This window comes from Poromitra crassiceps, assembly GCF_964638095.1.
Source record: "Poromitra crassiceps genome assembly, contig: HAP1_SCAFFOLD_654, whole genome shotgun sequence".
Classification (NCBI taxonomy): Eukaryota; Metazoa; Chordata; class Actinopteri; order Beryciformes; family Melamphaidae; genus Poromitra; species Poromitra crassiceps.
The window spans coordinates 9779-24060 of NW_028151754.1; the positions used below are offsets into that span (position 1 = coordinate 9779).

At 41.0% G+C, this 14282-nt stretch overlaps 1 protein-coding gene across 1 annotated transcript; it reads right to left on the reverse strand.

Annotated features, from left to right (window-relative positions):
• Positions 1–6990: 6990 nt before the first annotated feature.
• On the reverse strand, positions 6991–8801 carry LOC310771442 (forkhead box C1-A; the record flags this gene model as incomplete). Its single annotated transcript, XM_083664054.1, has 1 exon — positions 6991–8801. One exon carries the CDS (start codon positions 8799–8801, stop codon positions 7374–7376), a length of 1428 nt encoding a protein of 475 aa, XP_083520180.1. The 3' UTR covers positions 6991–7373.
• Between the last annotated feature and the right edge of the window lie 5481 nt (positions 8802–14282).

Sequence of the window (14282 nt, forward strand, 5' to 3'; positions counted from 1 at the left end):
GTGGTCTCTCCTCAAATCACACGGTCAAAATCATACCATTAAGATTTTGTCCCATCTGATATCATTTTTTATTTTTACATACATTCTGTCAATGTCTTACTCATGGAATTATTGTGCAAATATAATATCCCCCTTTTTGCTGGGGACCAACCCCCTGGTACCCCCTCAAGGACCACTGGGGGACCCCGGACCTTACTTTGAGAACCAGTGGGCCAGTGGACAATTTTAAAAACAGATTTGAATGTTGTTATGTTCAGTTGGACACTTCTTTGTCAAGCCAGAAGCTGCTCTAATTTGCTTGCTCAGAATATATATTTTTTGTTTGACTTATTTGAAGGAAAGGCATGTTTACTGTGGCCCAATTCATCACTGTCTCTCTCTGTCATTCTGTGTGTGACACTATTCTGCTGGGAAGGACTGAAGAGCTCAGACCATGTGATGAGTCATTTCCACTGTCTTCTCTGTCGGACACCCGCCTGGAGCTATGAGGGCGAGGAGTGAAATTAATGCACTTTTGGACCACTTTTAACCTAAACCAAAAATTCCAACCCCCCAGACTCTCGAAGGCTTTAATGTCACATCTAAATTGTTACTCTAAATTGTCAAAAATAAAGTTTACACTATTCCTTTATACCCACAGCAATCAATATGTCACTTTCTTTATTTTACCAGCTTTTCATATTGACTTGGATATATGTTTTGAACATGATTATATCTGTGCTTGCTAATTTCCAGATAAGGGATCAGCAAAGGACTTAATAGCTATGAGTGAAGAGTTCAAATATTGAAATAGTTTTGGTTTACATGACTAATTGTGCAATGAAACACCATATTATGATTTAATTTTATTATACTATATACATTAATTTCGATTCATGGGAAGATAATAGTGTTAGTTAATAATTGTAGTGGAAATTCTGAGAAAATTAGAACTTCGGAATCATCAGAATTATGCATTTGAAGGTCTGGAATGAGGCAAGGTTAAATACGTGCTGCTGAGGAAAGTGTGCATTTATTCAGATCATTTATATATATATATAAAGAGAGGGAGAATAATATATTCTTATTATTATTATTATTATTATTATTATTATTATTATTATTATTATTATTATTATTATTATTATTATTATTATTAATAGTTTTAAGGAATAGGAAAATGTTATGTTTATTCATATTTTTGTGAATCGGTTCGGAACCAGACTCTAACTTCAAAAACACATCTTCAATAAAAGAACAGACATCTGTCTTGCAGTCTGGGTCTGCTGGTGATGTTTTTACAGCATAGTGGCCGCCTTGCACCATAAAATGAGATGAGACCCGCGAAAGACACAGACAACTGCTACTGTGTCTCAAATGGCAGTAGCTGGCCAGCTTTGAAGTGGTCCTGTCACATGAGCAGGGTTCAAGTTTGTTCAGTTCGCTCCGTCCGATCAGGCACTGAAACTGGTGTTCTGCATGGAACTATGTTAGGCTAAATTCATGTATTTTTATGTAGGCTTATTATTATGTATATTGTATGTAGCCTATAGGCCTATATGCTGCAGCAGCTGTGTGTGTGTGTGTGTGTGTGTGTGTGTGTGTGTGTGTGTGTGTGTGTGTGTGTGTGTGTGTGTGTGTGTGTGTGTGTGTGCGTGTGTGTGTGTGTGTGCTCGTGCGTGCGCTAGTGTACCCGATCTATTCATTTAATATAGGCCTATAGTGCGTGTAAATCATTTCTAAATGTACTTCATGCATAAACCTGAGGCAATAAAATATACGTTTTCGATTGTTGCGATCAGTTTTCCATTTGCTGTATAGAGCTCATGGATGACTTTATTCCATCCCATAATTATTGAGGAAGTAGCCTAAAATAACCTGAGAAGTCGACAAATCAATTTAAACCTCTAACACCTTGGCCTATATTTGTTGAGTGCTTTATTGTACAAAAATAAATTCCTCGTCGCCTGCATGAGGGAAGAATGAGTGATCTACAAAAATAAAATAAATAAATATTAAATGGTGACATAATTTTTGCACTCACAGCTGAAATAGAATGAAGCCTATTAATGTGTTTAAATGTGACAAAAAAAACTCAGAACCTCGATATGATAGCGTCAAAATGCATACATTTAAACTCCACCTGACACTAAATCACTGTATGTCGTGCTTGTAGAATTGGGACATTCAGGTCCTCGGTGCGTAAAAAGGTGCTATAATTAGAAGCCGCAGAGAAGCAGGCTTTTGATAACTTCAAGGCGACTCAGTGTTCGTTTCTGAGGTTTCATGCCAAGCTTGTCGGGTTATCCGCAGGTCGGACGTTTCCCCTCGGTCTCTCAATTCACACTATACCCCATTATCCCCCTGGTCCAGCACTGCCCATGGCTTGAATGGCTTAGTTTTTGTTAGAACAATTTCAACATCATCATTTAATTGAGAATGCTTATTTTCAGCCCTGTCGGTTTTGTAAGCCGAAAACAATGCTGCCAAAAAACCTCTTTGATTGTCATTTTCCCTTTGAGATATGATGGGCCGGTGAGAGAAGCTGCGCAGACGCAGAACAGTTATTTTTCCTTCTGAGAGACAAGTGTTGGACCTCCAACCTTTCACTCGTTTGGCTGCAGAGCAGACAGAGCTTGCGTCTATGGACTCCTAATTGGAAACAGATGGCGCTTCTTTGAGCATGGGCCTTGTACGCTATACTGAGAGCTAAAACACTGCATTTTCCATTGAGCTGAGCTGGTCACTCAGCCATACAGGTGCATAGGGCCACACTGCTCTCCTGTCTGTCTGTCTGTCTGTCTGTCTGTCTGTCTGTCTGTCTGTCTGTCTGTCTGTCTGTCTGTCTGTCTGTCTGTCTCTCTCTGCCCTCCCCACTTTGAACACGGGATAGGGCCCATCCGCAATGACGCCTGACATGTTTGTTAGATTCCTGTCAGGAAAAACTGTAGGCGTGCATTAGCCTATGTTAGGCATTTAGCTAATCGCCAAAAATTGCAAGCAATAGGAGCATACGGTTCCGAACCTCTTAAAATATCATGCGTCCATGAAAGCATGCAGCATAATAATAATAATAATAATACATAATAAGACTTAAGTGTTGGGGAAAGATTAAGAATTGAATAGAGGGGCTGCAGAATCGCCACTCAGTAATAGCCTACATCCATAAACAAAAATCAACATTGCAGAATTAAAGTTTGTTTTGGCTTCAACATGGAGGACTTTGAAGTATAGTGAAATTCGAATTCAGTCAACATCCATTTTTCCCTTTGCTGACACTAAATCCGGCTTGACAATGTTAAAGAACGATCAATGTTAGGTTGAGGGAGAGGGTTTACCCAATAACCCCAGTCTGATTATTTTATGGCTCATGCGCTTAATTGGAGAAAACTGTTAGCTCCGATCCTTCATAATAGCCAATAAACTTCTATTTTTTATTAATCCACTTTAAACTACAAATTGTTTTAAAGCATTGATGAATATTGTTTAAAAAACACGTTTTCGTTATAACCCCTTCATTTTCTTGAACTTTGACCTCACATGGATCATATCTTTTGCCGACATAGTGTCAGTTAATGGAAAATATCTAAAATTACTCCTCCACCCACCCCACCCCTTTTTTGTGGGCTAAATTTATGATTAGGCATGTGATTAGATTTTCCAAAACACAATGCACCTCTCTAATCATCACATCAGAATGCTATGTATATTGTGATGACGGCCAAAAAACTGCGATAGGAGGTAGGAGGATTGTGTTGTAATTGTTGTTGTTGTGGTGCCATGTTGTTTTGTGTCGGTTTTAATGACTATTCAACATGTGGTGAGAGAAATGCAGATTCGATGCAGTTTCAGCTAAATATCAAAGGCAGCATAGGCCTATACAACACGGTCGCTTTTGTCTTTGGTATTTGACCCAAAGCAGCGAGGGAAGCTGTGCATTTTCAGGAATGTAGCGGAACGTTTCAGGGAAAGAGAGAAGCCCTTATACGCTATAGAGCAGGGGTCCAAACCTCTCCATGTCCACGGGCCCCGAACACGGAGGCTGAAGACATATGCTGAAGTCTGAAGACGCATGCACGCATGCATTTCGACGCATGCATTTCGAACGTAAAAAGGACGTCTGAGGAGGTTTTTATTGTCCGAAATGACTTTGAGTTACATAATCGTCTACAGGGGAAGTAGACATTCTCTCATTGTGTCTGTGAGGGAAATGGAAGTGAAATTAAACAGAAATGAACCCCCTTGTGACCCTGGGGTCTCCGGATTCCAATTGGGAACAACTGCCATGCTGTGACACACATAAATGTGTTGTCAACCAATCTTCTAAAACACGCAAATATTTTCTTTCACATAAAGACATTTGCTAAATCTAATCCTGTACATAGCACATGCGTATAGTTTATATGAAAATAATATAGCATATTAATGTGGTACAATAATAATGTAGCCCTAAAAATATAATTATATGCGTGAGATTTTAGCCATATTATTTGTGTTCTATAGTTATCACGTTTCGGGAGCAAACCGTGCATTTTGCTCTCCGCACTCTCTCTCTCGCCTGTGCTATGTCCTGTTATATTGTTGATGGAGCTCTGCATGGCGGCCGACATCCTCCTCATTGACCCCCGTCTCCCTCTCTGCCTTTTCCGTCTCATGAAAAACGATTCCAGCTCTCTGATTGAATTTTATTCCTTCCTGACCTGGTCTATTCTGTGAGGGCGCCATCAATCTTTTGCCTAACACGACGTTTGTTTATTAGGGCTATACTTGGGAAAGGATCTAATTACTTTTATGAGCCTGATTACACAGTTGTTGGAATCTGAGCAGGGAGAGACAATTAGCATTTCATTGTACCTCTCGAACCATAATGATTTTTGTTCTTTGTTGTTGTTGTTGTTGTCGTCGTCGTCGTGGTGGTGAACACCTGTGAGCCTTTCAACGAGGCCTATAGGTCGGTAAATGCACGCACAGCTACGCAAGATGTGTGTTTTGTTTTGTTTTGTTTTGTTTTGTTATTTTGTTGTGAATATTGTTGATTCAAAAGCAGGGGTGTGGGGAGTAAACCCAGATAAACTCAGTTAACTTAACCCACATTTGTATTTGCAGAATAGTTTATAGCTCCTTTTAAGGGTGACATAAATTGTATACTTCACTATTCCTATATGCACACATACAAATAGTATAAATAAGAATACGACGATTTTGTCTTTGAATAGAATGGGTTCTTTGAAAGAACGAAAAACGCAAATAACTTTTGTGAAAATGTTGTTTGACTGCTGATCATCATTATTTACCACATGGCGAAGAGACCACGCGTATTATGACTGGGCATCTGTCCCAGTCTTTAGGATTTTGTCATTCGCTCTTTTCTGTTAAAAGGGAAAGTTTCGCTTTTTAAAAAGAGGACCTTGAATATTCGCGGGCAAATATAAAAATAAACAGCTGCCACAGAAAAGCAATCCTATTTAAAAGAAAATAAAAACTTTTCAGTAACAGTGGGTATTTTTGATAGTTTATTTTTAATAATAACCAGATGAAGTCATGTTATTATTATTATTATTATTATTATTATTATTATTATTATTATTATTATTATTATTATTATTATTATTATTATTATTATTGGTTCAGACTGCATGCTACGCAATTTTACGCACATTTTACGCACGGGACCAAATCAAAAACTAAGAGAACATGTTTATATATATTAATGCTGTATAGGCTATATTTTAATGTCTGTCAATTCAGGCTCTTGGGGAAAAATAGGAGGGAAACCACAGGCAGGTAGGCTACTGCTTACCGGCAGCTTATTTAAAATAGTCAAACCCCTTTAAATTAAGCATGCTAATGATGCTAAATGATGTTGACCTATGATGAGGTAATTTATGAGTGCATTTAATGTGAATAAAGGTGAGTAATTCCCTGTCATTAGTCTAGCCAGTTGAAGGAAATGGAAAGGAATCTTTTTAAGAGCACCTGCCAGTTACTTTCACATGTAAACCAATATAAACATCAGTTTGATATTTCGAATGATGCCAGTTGGATTTCTATTCAGTGTTGCATATAGGCTATATTCCGATGTATTTACCTGTAAAATAAGCGATGGTCGTCACAAATACTCAGTACTTTACTCAGCCCCATTCACACCCAGTGTCATGTCAGATTGTTGACAATTCAAACATCTAAACTGAAGTGACAACGGGACTATCTTTGGCATGTGTGGTATGATATTAACTGAGCACTGGAATGCGCCAGTAAACACACATGGCCATCCAAAACAAAGTTGTCCTGCGCGCAGGCTGATGTGCACAGTGAGGCGTCAACAAGGCCTTTAGGTCAACACACGATCCGTGCTCATCTGCTGTGTCTGACAGCACGACAGCTTCAGCACGTCAAATCTGATTCTAAAATTAAAATAGGAAAACATAGATACCATGACACACATCCATCCATCAGTGGGGCGTGCGCAAGCAGTTGCTGCAATTTGCGTAAAGCAATAATTCAGACATGCTTCATCATGATGTGTGTTTTTCCCTAACAAGGTGAGCAGCAAAATATACCATGGCATTTTCATAAGTAAACAGACATATTGGTTTCGTTAATGGGAGTAAAAATATTTTGGGGACTCAATCCTCATGCAGAAGCCAATATATCCAAAGGGGGGAGATTTATGGATATTAGCCAACACTCCAAATTACCTAATTTTTTTCCAAAATATTTTGTTGTAGCTGTTCCTTAGCTATTGAAACGCATAATATACTCAATGAAACAGAACATAAAACCTCCCATGGCCTGCAGAGTCAGATGGGTCAAATCAGAATAATAACAAGGCCTTGTATACCTCCCACACAAACTGGCGCCAGGAGTATAAAAAATACTGGCCTATATTCAAGTCTGCAAGAAACGAGGCGTAAATTTAACTCACATAAAATGACAATTTATTAAACAAACAAAAGCAAATCCTTCAAAATACTTTTCAACAAATGAAGAATCTTTGAAATAGTACGGCGATATACACGTTCCTTTTTTCTTTTTTCTTTTATAATGGAACATTTTTGGACAATTAAGGCAATTCAATTTAGAAACACGTTTGGTGTTTGGTCCATAATATCCGGCTACAGTTTAGAAATAAATTACTATATGCATTTTACACGTCATAATATGTCCATGAAAACTGACATAATGCCTATCCTTAACATATCACATAAAGTCACAAAAGCAAGGAGAGACTTACGTGTTATTTGCAGTAACACTGTTCTTTATAAACCAAGATCAAGTCTTTCTGTCTTTGTTTGAGTTCTGTCACATATTAGTCCATGGTATGGGCAGGTGAGTGGGAGGAGAGGGGAAAATCGATGGATTTTACAACACCGTGGAAAGAGAGCCTATTTTGGTCAGAACTTGCTGCAGTCATACACGAAAGCTCCCGAAGTGCGATAGATGGATTGGCTCGGTGGGAATGACATCTGACAGCTGTTATTCCCATTCACCGGTGAATTATTCAAGCCAATTCTCTGGGATTCAAACATCTCTCGGACAGAGTGGAAGTTCTGCTGCTGCGTCGGGTAGGCTGCGCCCAGATGGCCCAGGTCTCCGGCCTGGTTGAGGTACCATGAGGTCAGCCTCCCTTGGTGGGGATGATGGCCCTCCTGGCCCGAGTTTAGATTGCCATGGCCCAGGGAGGATGAGGTGGTCGTGAGCGAGTAATCTGGCAATGTTTCATCCACGGTGGTACTTGGTGCTAGGTGGCTAGACCTGTCCCCGGCGTACAAACTCATGGCTTGCATATTGCAATGATAGGTTGCGTTGGAGGTAGTGGAGATAGAGTTTTGGTTACAGGGTGAACTATAGACCGACGTCTGATTTGGAGAATAGTTTAAGGACAAAGACGGTGTTATACCTGTCCTGGAGGCGGCAAGGCCGGGGGCGAGCTCGGTGGCTCCTTGGGGCGATCCCCGGAGAGAGGTCATGATATTGTCCACGCTGAAGCCCTGCGTCGAGGCCTGGCCGTGGTGGTGGTGGTGCTCGGAGCTGTCCATGCCCATGGACCGGTTGGATGGGATGCTGTGGGGGCTGCCGCTGGACATGCTGCTGCTGCTGTCCGGGCTTTCGACTTTGGGCACGGTGCTCAGGGAGGGCGAGTCGGCCTGGGGCGGCGTCACCGTGCCGTTCTCGGTCTTAATATCCTGGATCCTCACGGGCTGGGAGCCCTGCACCGGCTGCTCCTGCTCCCCTCCCCGGCCCTGCTGCTGCCTCGAAGGCGTCTCCTTCGTCACTCGGTCATCTTTATCTTTCTGCACGTCCTTCTTTTTGAACCGCCGTCTCCTTCTCAAGAAGCTGCCGTTTTCGAACATGTTGTACGAGTCCGGGTCCAGAGTCCAGTAGCTGCCTTTGCCGGGCTTTTTGTCATCGCGGGGCACCTTGACAAAACACTCGTTCAGAGACAGATTGTGCCTGATGCTGTTCTGCCAGCCCTGCTTGTTGTCTCGGTAGAATGGGAACCTCTCCATGATAAACTGGTAAATCCCATTCAGGGTCACCTTCTTGTCAGGCGAGTTTTGGATAGCCATAGTGATGAGCGCAATGTAGCTGTACGGGGGTTTGACCATATCCTTGGGCTGGGGTTGAGGAGTGTACGGTCCATACGCCCGGGCCATGCTCGCAGGATATTGGTCGTGGGCCGCATGAGAGTACATGTTCATAGGCGCTGGCATCCCGGTGTATCCCCCACCGGCAGCGGCCCGGTAGTAGCTCGGGTCGCTGCTGATGTAAGGCACGACGCCCAGTGAATTGGGACTGGAGACGGAGTAGCGAGCCTGCATGTCTTCAGCTCCAAACAGCTCCAAAATACGCAGCCGGAGAGCTCCTCTTCTGCCTGCTCTGAAAGCTGAGAGGCGCTCACAACACAGCTCAGGAGAGCTCACTTCAAAAAGCACAAAAAGTCGAACAGCGCGATGTGCAGGATCTCAACCGTGTTTAAGCAGTTCCCATCTCCGTGTCTCTATGAAACACACATTGAAAAAGTTCTGAACTTTGGCCATCCGTCACCACACACAGGACTTTTGCGCAGTTAAATTCTTTCCTCCTTTTTGCTGCCAGTGGAGCTCCTCCCCGTAAAAGCACACGAGGCGTCCAATTGGGAGCGAGGAACACTGAGAGAGCAGAAATGGAGCGAACTCCTGGCCACACACACGGCTTTAGGAAAACGAGAGGAGGTGTTGGTAACTCCCAGCCCGCTGCAGCCAAGACTTCAGACGTGCAGAGAGCAGCTCGCATGTATGCACAATCACACCACGGCCATATTCCCCCACAGGTTAAGTCGTCATACAGTTGCCCTAAGGAACAGACAACTTTATAAACTACAATTAAATTCAATTATTATACATTATGAGTACAAATGTGAGACATGGTGACATTGGATATTTAAATTTGGACCTCTGCTCGCGCATTGCTTTCATAATAGGCCTGTGTCTAGATGTCACCTTTAATAATAAATTCAATTAGCTGTATAAAATCACAGTATGTTAGGTTCTGACACAAGCTACACGTTGGATTTGTTTTCAGATAATAATAATAATAATAATAATAATAATAATAATAATAATAATAATAATAATAATAATAATAATACAAAGTGCATGGTTTCCGTCTAGTTTAACGTCTTTCGAGGAACATTTATTAACGCCATTAGTTAAAATGCACTCAATGCAGGACAGTAACATCAAAGCAGACAGAGTCTCACATCATTGGCAGTGGGCGGTAAGTGCTATCTCATTACTACGGGAATTAAGACAATTTGGGCTGAGAATGGTCAAAGGTGTGAGAGTTTGCTCTATTCAAGAAAAGGATTAAAGGGACCAAATGGGATGACCATGACACCTCGCATGTGTCGTTTTTCATCAAAATGTTTGGTAATCTCTCATGTTATTGAGCTAAAGGCGAGAGGCCTACCGAGATGTATTGTGTGTGATGTGACTGAACAAACGTAGGCTTTGTAGTAGGCTATGCAATATTGGAATATTTAACTATTTGTGAACTTATAAATGCGCGCCTATTTCTATAAATATTTTTGTTTTGGCCTCAAATGATGTAAGAATTAGGCTAATTTAGGTTATTATATTCACTTATTATTATTATTTAAAAAAAATATTGGGTGTTTATTAGCCCATATAACAGAATTAATTGACATAATGTTGTAGGAAATCAGTCGTTGATATAGAAAGTTAAACAGACAAAGAAAAGAGCTTGCAGGCCTATACCCTGAAGGCCTATGTTGCCCTGCCGTCAAAAGCGAGTGTGCATGAAATTGTTAATGGTCATTGTGAGGCAAAGTTACAGCCCCAATATCGGTCTAATCCCTTGCAGGTCGTCTTAATTAAATGACCGCGCAGTGGCCTGCTGGTCTGCCGGTTTCTCCTTACATGGACCCGGGCATGAACTTTTTCCACCGCCCCGGGCTGTTTACACAATTCACAACGTGCTTTTTACTTAATACTATAGTCTGCCCACCTAGTCCCCATACAGCCAGAATAAAAGCTGTATGGGTGAAGCGCAGAAACGCGCAGGCATTTAAATAATAAAACAATAAACGCACTAAATTCATATGAAATGGCTATGGCAATTTCCTACAGCAACATATTAGGCCGAATACACTAACAGCATATCATAGTATTTAATGACTAGGCCTATTTTTATTTTATTTCTCCTTCCAATGCATTTTTTCCTCATTAAATTGCCGCTCTTCTCTCAACAAACTTAATTCCTGCCGCAACAAATCATTTTGCACTATAAAAACAACAAAATGCCACCGTCACCACAGCAAATTATGATCTCAGTTATTATTTGACAATAATTGCTATGTTTTAGTTCTAATTGTAGCCCCTAGGATAATGTGCTATCTATCTAGAAACAATTGAACGATGTAGTAGAAAAAAACAAAAGTTCTGGTTTTGTTCCAGTCTTGCTTGTTGACGTCAGAACCTATAAGAAGTTGCAATAATGTAGCAAAAACAACACACCCATTTAATAGCTTTTTTCTAAAAGGTAACAATCATGTACCCAAATAATATGCACATGAATAAGTGACAACAAATAAAATGCCAATAATGCTGCTGTTATGATTGAACGTAATATAGCCCTATAGCTCGCTCTCTCGCTCCCCCCCACATACACACATATATATGTGTGTGTGTATATATATATATATATATATATATATGCTATGTATGTATATATATAAAGAGAGAGAGAAAGAGAGAGAGAGAGTGAATAGAGAGAGAGAGAGAGAGTGAATAGAGAGAAGGGAGGGACTTCACTGATTAAAAGGTTGGAGGTGAAATGAGTGCAATCGACGGGTAGTTGAAAAATAAGCTATTCAAGTTTCGTGATAAATATGAACTTGGCTCCCTCTGGCGGCCAGCGAAGGTGTGAGAGTTCAGGGTTTGGTGAACACTTTGTTAAGCTGTCCAGCCTGTCCTATACCACTTTTCATAGCAATCACAAAACACTCATGGAATCAAATCATCTAATGTAAAATATATATTTATATATATGAATGATACATCGTCTTATATTGACAAAATCAACACAAATGAAGAAGACATGACTGACAAGATATTGATTTGGCCACTCATAAAGGGATGTGTCATTTTTACACAGCTGTGTATTTTTTGTTAGTTTTCAACAGAAGATGATAATAAGATATGATGTGTTATAGATTTATAATTGTCATTAACACATGTTGTATTTGTGCCCCAAAGATGTGTAAATTATTAGAAGTAGGCTACTCACGACAAACCGCTTCGAAGGAATGGTCCTTAGTGACTCCATTGATGTGACTTGTTTGTTTGCCTGTTTGTAATTTGTTTGTTGGATTGTTGGATTGTTTTTGATTGTTTGTTTGTTTGTTCTTCACTTCACATTTTCCTTTATCTGTCTTTAAGACAAATGCCATGCCATGGCTTGATGACTGTTATTGTTGTTATGTCTGTTATGGCCTAAGGCGCAGATTTAATTCCTAAAGCGTTTCTTGCAGGTGGTAGGCCGACGAGCCTTTGAGGAAAGGGATCCCAGTTTATTGGAACGGCACTACTGCCACCTCCCGTTCCATCACAGTACTACATCCATGGCCTCGATGGGAAGGAAGTCTTTCTTTCTTTCTTTCTTTCTTTCTTTCTTTCTTTCTTTCTTTCTTTCTTTCTTTCTTTCTTTCTTTCTTTCTTTCTTTCTTTCTTTCTTTCTTTCTTTCTTTCTTTCTTTCTAAACCACATCCGGCATCCAAATAATCAGCACTGGCGCCCCCCAGGGGTGCGTGCTCTCCCCCTGGTTATTTCTGCTATACACAAACGACTTCACCTCAGGGGACCCATCCGTCAACCTCCTGAAGTTTACAGACGACACAACATTCATCGGCCTCATCTGAGACGGTGATGAGTCTGCCTATAGGAGATTAGTATAATCTTTATTTCAGACAAAAGTCCATAGCACATAGATGTATCATACAATAACATACAACGTGGGGAAAAGGTAGAAAAAGAGATTACTAAAATAAAATACAATAGTGCAATAAAAGTGCTGTAGTGCACTCCTACCTAATCAGTAGCAAGTTGTTGAGCCAGTGCTTGCGCAGCCTGGACGTGACCCGGTAAGAACTCTTTATAGGGTTTGTTAGCGCCACTATAATGCTGTTGTTTGACACTTCCAGGCGCTGCATAAAATTGTACATGAGTCGCCTTAACAAAGCCTCACAGGTGGGCACATCAACAGAGGTAAACAGCTGACTGGCACTATGCCACCTGGGAACACGGAGAAGTAACCTCAGGGCATCGTTGTATGCCACTTTAAGCCTTTGCATGCTTTTCACTCTGTAATGGGACCATAGATGAGCCGTATACAAGGGGGTGACATATGCTCTGAACAGTGCACATTTTACATTTACAGAACACATAGAACATTTCCTTAAAAGCATATTAGCTTGAGCATATTTTACGACACTGTCGTTGGATGTCACTGTCATCCCTGAGATCCTCTGAGAGGATATGTCCAAGATATTTTAATTCCCTAGACACACCCAAAGCAGCATCTGAGAGATGGAACACTGGGAAAGTGGATTTCTTGTCCTCTCTGGATTGAACAACCATGATGCTGAATGCCTGGCCCTCTGGTGTGGTCAAAACAACCTTGAACTGAACCAGCTCAAAACTGTAGAGATGATTGTAGACTTCAGGAAAAGCCCCCCTGCATTGCCCCCCCCCCCCCTCACCATTTCCAACAGCACAGTGTCTACGGTGGACTCCTACAAGTTCCTGGGATCCATCATCTCCAAGGACCGAAAGTGGGAGGCCAACATTGGCTCCATCATCAAAAAGGCACAACAGAGGCTGTACTTCCTACGCCAGCTCAGGAAGTACAAACTGCCCCAGGAGCTGCTGGTACAGTTCTACACTGCCATCATCCAGTCTGTCCTCTGCAACTCCATCTCTGTCTGGTTTGGGTCGGCCACCAAACAGGACAAGCGCAGACTTCAACAGACAGTCAGGACCACAGAGAAGATCATCAGTGCCAACCTGCCCTCCATCCAAGACTTGTACTCCTCCAGAGTAAAAAAAAAGGGCAGGAAAGATCATCACGGACCCATCTCACCCTGGCCACGACCTGTTTGAACTCCTCCCCTCGGGCAGACGCTTCAGAGCTCTGCACGCCAAAACCAATAGACGTAAAAACAGTTTCTACCCACAGGCCATTACTCTGTTGAACACTAATCAGAGTTTAGTGTTTAGTGTTTAGTCCACTTAAACCAGCCACTCACTTAATTTATGTTCACTGTGTTCACTGTCAACTCAAGCCTCATTCACATTGAATGGCATACAACTGTACTGTGTACCGTGTTTACTAAACTATGTGGCGTTGTTGCACATTTTACTGTACACATTTATTGTACATTCCCTTATATATTCATATTTAAAATGCAATCCCTGTATAAGCCTTGTTTACAAACCTATGTAGCATTGTTGCACTACTGTACATCCCCGTATATATTCATATTTAAAAATGCAATATCTGTATAAGCCTTGTTTACAAACCTATGTAGCATTGTTGCACACTTACCGTACACTTTGACTGTACACTCCCTAATATATTCATATTTAAAAATAGCCACTTTACTACATTGTATATAGCACAGTCACCACATTGTATATAGCAGTCACTGTACATTTTTTGCTTATGTCCAACAAAGTATTCTTGCCTTGATCACCTTAACTATGTGTAACCTTCTTTCTCCTTTTTTTTTCTCTATATGTGTG